The sequence below is a fragment of the Cicer arietinum genome, unplaced genomic scaffold (genome assembly GCF_000331145.2).
Source record: "Cicer arietinum cultivar CDC Frontier isolate Library 1 unplaced genomic scaffold, Cicar.CDCFrontier_v2.0 Ca_scaffold_6439_v2.0, whole genome shotgun sequence".
Taxonomy (NCBI): domain Eukaryota; kingdom Viridiplantae; phylum Streptophyta; class Magnoliopsida; order Fabales; family Fabaceae; genus Cicer; species Cicer arietinum.
Window position 1 is genome coordinate 34,860 of NW_027340085.1, and position 7,922 is coordinate 42,781.

The following is a 7,922-nucleotide window of genomic DNA, read 5'->3' on the forward strand; positions in this document are numbered from 1 at the left end:
TATATCTTATTAAAAAATATAATTTATTTCATCATCATTTATTTTTTATTTTTACTCAATATATATAATTCATTTTTGTACTAAAGTATTAAATGCACACAAGTTCCCAAAAATATTAATAAAATATAAGATTTTATAATCTTATCAATGAGATTGAGTCTCATAGAAAATATTAATTTCCCATAAAATATGTACTCTATAATAAATCTCAATCTATATGAGGTATCGAATTTAGTGCAAGATAATGACTCAAACAAGATTGTCTCATACATGTAAAAGTCGAAAAAAAACTTATAAATTTTTTAAATAAGTATTTTAATTTAAAAATAACATGCAACAACAATAAAATTATTAATTCAAATGCACATTATTTTTTATTAATCTGATGCCCTTAATTGTTAGTTATGAAAATTAAATACTTCTAAATAATTAAATCCTTTATGTTAAAGCACATTATGTTTTTGGGATTGGAAAATACATTTTAATTAATAATATTAAAATAATTATAATTTATTTTACTCGACGTTTCATTACATGTTACATTTTTTTATGTTGAAACATGTTCATATTTTTTTTTGAGTGTAATATTACATTAATGTTACACCACTTAATAACATTTTATATGATACATATTTTCAAAATTTAATCGGTAGATTAAAAAATTATATCGTATAGATGAATTCTTTAAAATTTTAATCATTTGTATTATATGATGTTAATTTTAATACATTTTAATATTATATTAAATGATTTTAGATTTTACAAAAAATTATAAAAATAATTTATATGATATAATTTTTTAATTTAACGATCAAATTAATAAAATATATATTGAGTAAAACGTCATTCAATGATGCATTATTACATTACATGAGTGTAGTCTAATTTGACCTCTACTCATATTATATATATATGTGTGTGTTGAGAAAGAGCAAGAGAAAAAATGACCAACTAAATCACAAATTTCTCACACATCAAAGAAGTGGAAATAAAAACGCTTTACTTTTGTAGGTATATTTCTCTCAGATTATTAAAAATGGATGCTTCAACAGGAGGATCTAGTGGCTCTGGAGATAAGAAAAACAATAATCAAAACTCAAAGAAAGAAGTACCATTCTACCAATTAACTTCCCATCAAGAACAGAAGCTTCAAGCGTAATGTTCTTCCTAATTGACAATTTTCTCCTATTGTTAATTTTTTTAAAATTGGTCTTAGGAAGACATCGATCTTGCTTTACGTGTTAAATTTGTTCAATTAGCCAAGGAGAAGATTCTCAAATAATAAGTGACAACTGATATTAATTTGGATAGTGCAACTCCAATCAATTTGAAACCTATTAGATTTTTAGTCAAATTGGATACATGTTCTGATGTTCATATTTTGTTGATGACTAATCTCCATAGATTTTTTTCTAGATCAAATAGTTCTGTAGCTACTATAAGTTATGCAACTACTCTAAAGATCTATGTTTGTGCCTCTAGTTTTCTTCGTTTCAAAATATTATTTTTATCGACCAAATTTTTTTTGAATAAAATTAGACCTAAAATTAAAGACTAAACAAAAATTGATACATGTTCAAGTACAATTATTAAAAAAATAATGAAATAACGACCAAAGTTTAATGGTAAAAAAAGAAAAAATTCTTTTTTAATTTCGTGCAAAGTGTAATTAGAGACGGCCAATTTGACGATTAATTATATTTTTTTCATCATCAATTTCCTATTTATTTCAATTATACATTTGAGTCTTACTTACTTCTTGGGTCTTTTCATCGCACCAGTAACATGATATTGCATAGCTACAAAGTAACCACTATAAAAGAAATAAATCTTATTGCCTGTAATATGTATTTGTGGTTGTAGAGGTTGCACCCTTGTTGTTGGTTTTGTTTAGGGGCTCCTCTTTTATTTTGCTTTTATCCATAGATCGAATAAACACTTGTATTTTTATATTTTTTTTACATGATCTTGTATTTTTAGTTACCTTATTAATTCAGTTTTCGATATAAAAATAAATAGTTCCATTTATATTATATTTATGTGAAATATATTCTAAAGTATTGCGTGTATATATTTTCATCTCAAAATTCTATTAACAATTCCTAAATATAGATCGTAAAATCATACTTCCTAGTGAGTTATGAGTTAATAAGGAAATTAACATAACTAAAAGGAACATATACATTCATTGCATATGAGGCAAGCATATTATGGTACTGAACCAAATAGGTAAACGAAATTGATTGCTTTAAAATTAAACGAGGACACTAATTTGTGATTTCTTTTTTCATTTCGAATTGAAGATTGTTCAAGAGTTTCCCACATCCAGAGGAATTCCATTATCATAAATTTGCCAAGGAGCTTGGAATCAAACCTGAACAAGTAAAGCAATGGTTTCAAATAAGAACTGAACTGACAAAGGTAATTATGTCATTTGTTTTCTACAATATGTATAAGTTTGTTTTACTAATCATATTTTACATGAGTAATTAGGAAAATTGATTTGTTAAATTGTAAACGCCACTTAAATTAATTTCTGACTTTTGCGAATTTTCAAATACATCTTAGAAATTGTAAAATAATAATAAATTTTTATCGTAGAAACTATGATGAATTGAATATTTGACCAATTCACGTTGATCTCATATCAATATCATCACAACATTGACTAATTTTTCTTCAAAATTATAGGAAAATTTATTCTTTAAAAACGTCACTCAAATTAATCTAAATTTTGCAAATTGACAAATATATCTTTGAAATTGTAAAATAGTAACTTTTTTATTGTCAGAAACTATGATGTGACATATTAATTGAATATTTGACTCTTTCATGTTGATCACATATCAATGCTATCACAACATTGACTAGTTTTTCTCCGGAATTTATATCTTTCATGAAATAATTTGTCTATAATTAATTAATGTACATTTAAAATTACTTTTAAATTTGTGTATGAAATAACAAATTTTCATCGACAAATTTGTCATAGAGAAGATGACATTGATATAGATCAACATGAATAAGTCACATATTCAATTATGCTGTCACATGAAAATATATATTGACAAAGTTTAGAAAGAAACTATTTTGATTGATATTTTACAATTTCAGATATGTATTTGTCAGTTTGTAAAATTTAGAGATTAATTTAATGAATGTTTACATCTTTAAGAACCAATTTGTGTATTCACTCTCTTTTACATATATATATTTATTTATTTATATATTAAAATGATACTAGCAACATACTATCTTTAATAAGTTAAAATTCACATGGATCCATTCAAATTCATAGGAGATTCACATGATTAGAAGAGAACTATGTGAATTTTAACTAATGAAAGAGAGCCTCTTAGAAAGTGTGACTTAGAGAATGTCTTGTTACGATAATTTTTATTATTCATAATAGTGTATATTGAATATTTTTTACGATAAATTATAGGAGGCAACCGATCAAACTCTACGAAAATCTAATTCGTCGATGTAACCCCTTTGGAGCTAAAAGGTGGCTACATGAATTACAACGAATGTACGAGAAAAATCATTTCTCATCCCTGGAAAATTGCGATTACGATTTCGCTTAAACTTTTAATAGTTGAAAAATGATGACAATGGGACTTAAATTGCGGTTGTGATGCCATTTCTGGGACTTCAAAAATTTTAATACATTTTTGTTGCAATTGCGATTGTAGACAATAATTTAAAACAATAACTCTTGTTTTTCCCTATAATTATTTGGGTTCATTTGTAATATATTTTACCATTATAAAAGAGTTATTAGGGCATAACATTGCAATTGGAACTAAATCATAGTAGTTTACTTACTGTAGATCAGTACTTAAAAATCATTTGAAATTCTAACGACAACGTACGACACTGTTTGGAAGTAATATAAATTAATGAGTTTCTTTGTCTTTACAACTAAGTCAACGACCAGATTTGTGTGGTTTTGACAAATTGAGTTCTAAAAATTTACATTTTTCTTTTTGTTTATTTTTATACATTAATTGAATAATTATCTAAACCGTTAAGACTAGAGGGTCCTAACTTATACTTTTCACAAGCGTCCTCCATCATTTTTAGAGGTTTTGATAATTTTTAAACACTAGTTTATAATGGACTGTGGCATCCGTCTGAATTTAGTATATACCTTTTAACTTCTAGGTCAAAAATGGCTAGTTAATCCAAAGAAAAGACTATGGATGAAAGTTTAATATGTTAATCATTCTAGTTTTATCTGTATCGCATGTTGGGCTATAATGACTCATTGTTATGTGTTTATTCATTTATGAACATATTTTTACAGATATGTCCACCCAAGTCACAAACTGATCATGCACCTACAGCTTCAAATAAAAGGAAACTTGAAGAAACACGTGTGGTCAATAAAGAGTCTGATATTAAGAAACATGAAGAACCTGGTCATTCAAGTGACAAAAATTCAGAGGAAAATGATCAAAACCCCAACCCAACAGGTGGTAATGGAGAATCACAAGAGTCACAAAAGGCACGGATGTTAACGGTTGCTACTGTTGCTATGAACGAACTTTGTTGCCTCATAAGTACCGACAGACCTTTGTGGCTAAAGCCTTTGAATGAAGCGCATGGAGTTGTTCTTAATCCTGACATGTATGTGAATTTGAATCCTGAAATTGTTCAACTCCTAGCTTCGGGTAAACGTGAAGAATCTTCCAAAGAAGAACTCATAGTTCGTAGTAGCGGAAAACAACTGGTTGACTCAATTTTAGATTCGGTTAGTAATTTATATATCATTTTTTCTTGTTATACTTTTCAACCTTTTAATATTTTACTTGTGTGAAAATATATATATTATACTTACATATAATTTAGTTCCTAACATCCTACACATATCAATTTTTTTTCTACTGTGGTCATGTGATATTAGTAATACACACAAATAACAATGATATGTATTTTTATTCACCATATCAGTGCTAGATACGCAATTTTTTCTATATTTGCTAGGACAAAATCTCATTTGCTGCTAACAATTTCTACCCTCCTTATTAATTAACTACTAATATTTGTAAATAAAAAAATATGACATATATATTTATTTTCAGGACAAACGGATAGAACTTTTTCCAACAATTGTTACAAATGCTATAACGGTGACAGTTTTAGATACTGGCGCACCAGAAACACGAAGTGGAGCTCTGCAATTGGTATATTTAATTAGCATGATACAAATTAATCTTGCTTTATCAAATTTTCGGCTATATACAAAAGTAATTAACTTAAGATTGTTTGTTTGTCATTAGATGTTTGAAGAAGTGCACATCCTTTCACCAATCGTGCCATCCCGAATATTTTTTTTCCTCCGTTATTGTAAAAAGGTTGCTAATGCTTCTTGGGTGATAGTTGACGTATCTCTTGACTTCTTCTACGACCGTCAAACTCCTAATTCAGCACACAAACTTCCCTCTGGTTGCATGATTACTGAACTGCCTAATGGAAAATCAAAGGTAATTAAAAACTTATTTATCTTCCTTATTTTGGGTGATATATAATATTTTTATGAGAAATGATTAAACATGTACGGATATATTTGATATTTAAATTAATAATTAAATAAGTTTATTTTTTGAAAAAAACAATTTTTTATTATTTAAAAAATTATAATAACTAAACATTATTTATAAAATGTGTCAGTGAAATAATTTTTTTTTAAAATTTTTATTATTCATAATAGTGTATATTGAATATTTTTTACGATAAATTATAAGAAAAACATAATACAATATTTATAAACAATGAAATGATTTTTTTTATGAAATGATATTTTTAAAATGCAAAATTTGACAAAAAAAAAAAAACTCTTTAATTCATAAAAATAATCATTAATTTATTAATTTAGAGAACAAACGTACCAAAAAAATTAATTTGTAACTATACCTAGAAACTCTCTATTTTTAACAAGATTGGCTCATTTGTATAATTAGCACCCCTATTATATATTTCTAAGTGACAGCAATTTAAAATTAAAAATGATGATATGCCAACATTGAAATAATAATGCTAAACGTGATCAATTAGAGAATAGTAATTCCAAATAATTTCACATTTGCCAATGTATTTTGTTATGCTATATATATATATATATATTACATGGTATGGTTTATTATCATAGGTTGTATGGATTGAGCACGTGATAGTGAAAGATAGGAGGCAACCGATCAAACTCTATGAAAATCTAATTCGTCGATGTAACCCCTTTGGAGCTAAAAGGTGGCTACATGAATTACAACGAATGTACGAGAAAAATCATTTCTCATCCCTGGAATATATACCAAGACATGCAAATGACAAAGGTAATTATTTCGTATCAATTACAAAAAAAATTCTCTAAAAATCTGTTGCTCTTTCATTTACTTATTTTTTTTAATCTAATAATTTATGTTATTTAATACTCAGAGATCGTGTCAAAAGAAACAAGGAAGAGTGTGATGAACCTTTCAAATCGAATGGTTCATAACTTTTGTAGAGATTTGAACACATGCGGCAGTGGACATATTCCTATGCAACTGTTTGGGAATATTAGCAACTCCGATGAGATTCAGTTCAATCATCGCAAATTCAAAGATGGCATTCTTTTCACCGCAACTGGCTCTGTTAGACTTCACGTTGCTCCCGAAACTGTTTTTTACTTTCTTAGCGATGAAACTCGACGACACGAGGTTCATAATAACTTGTTTAGCTTGATAACACATTTTTTCAGAATTATTTTAATTTTGCATTACTAGATCATAAATAGTTGTTATTATTATTTTTTTTTTTGCAGTGGGACATTGTGGTTGAAGATAGTCGAATGCATGAAATTGCACACATTTCATCTAGTCAAAACTTTTCTTACAACCGTGTTTCAATTCATGAGGTACTGTATATGTTGACTCTTCTCTTTTTCATTTATTTAAATAGGTTCATCTTATATATTCGTCCTAGATATGAAGCACATTTAGTTTCAAGGGAAAATAATGATTGCAGTTTACATAGTAGAAGATAAAGAAACAAGTGTATCTTATTACATGTTCTCAAATATTAATTACAAATTTATTTAAGCTAGCTAGAGGTCTGAATAATGCGAGTATATTTAAGTAAATTGATATAGTGCTTTAGAATCATTGCATCTGCCGAGTAATGATACACATATATCCCATATTTTTTGTGGACGTCCACTTTGAGTGTATAATATATGTGATAGGAAGATAAATAGAGATAAAATGAGATATTGAATAGATGTTTGAAAATATAGGGTATATGTGTATCATTACTCTTACATTAATTTTTGTTCTTTTCTAGATATGTTTGTTAAATTAACACGTTTCATTATATTTGTTTGAAGGAAGAAATCTATATTTTGGATAGTGCAATCTAAAGTGAAAAAAGAAAATCAAATGTTGTCTGAAATTAATTAAGTAAATGACATTACATGCAAGCCAATAATTTGAATTGCTTTAAAATGAATAAAATATTATTATGCTTTCTACACATGAGGGTGAATTAATGTACTTTCCAAGACTTTAAAATCTCTTCCTTTTATATATTATTGTTTCATAAAATAAACATGATGAAATTTATTGATATAATATATTGATGTGGCCAGACTTACAACTTTGATAATGAAAGAATGATACATATAGTTCAAGAAAGTTGTATGGATCCCGTGGGGGCATATGTTGTGTTTGCTTCGGTTGACACAAGAAAGATGTATAGGATTCTAAATGGAGAAAACTCATCAACGATACCATTATTTCCTTCGGGATTTATGATCTCGAGAGATGGCCAGTTTGACCATTTTGACACACCTGGAAGTCATCATACACAAAAGGGAACATTGTTAACATTTTCTTACCAAGTTTTGGTATCTGATCAGACATCTGGAGCTCAAATTATGCATA

The 7,922-nt window shown here is 27.2% G+C and overlaps 1 protein-coding gene across 1 annotated transcript; it reads left to right on the top strand.

Moving 5' to 3' along the window:
* Positions 1-1,036: 1,036 nt before the first annotated feature.
* Positions 1,037-7,885, top strand: LOC101493899 (homeobox-leucine zipper protein HDG8-like; the record flags this gene model as incomplete). Its single annotated transcript, XM_004509963.3, has 9 exons — positions 1,037-1,155; positions 2,304-2,421; positions 4,310-4,756; positions 5,088-5,189; positions 5,286-5,489; positions 6,155-6,335; positions 6,439-6,701; positions 6,806-6,898; positions 7,628-7,885. Coding segments are annotated over exons 1-9 (1,785 nt in total), but the record flags the coding sequence as incomplete, so codon positions are not given.
* Between the last annotated feature and the right edge of the window lie 37 nt (positions 7,886-7,922).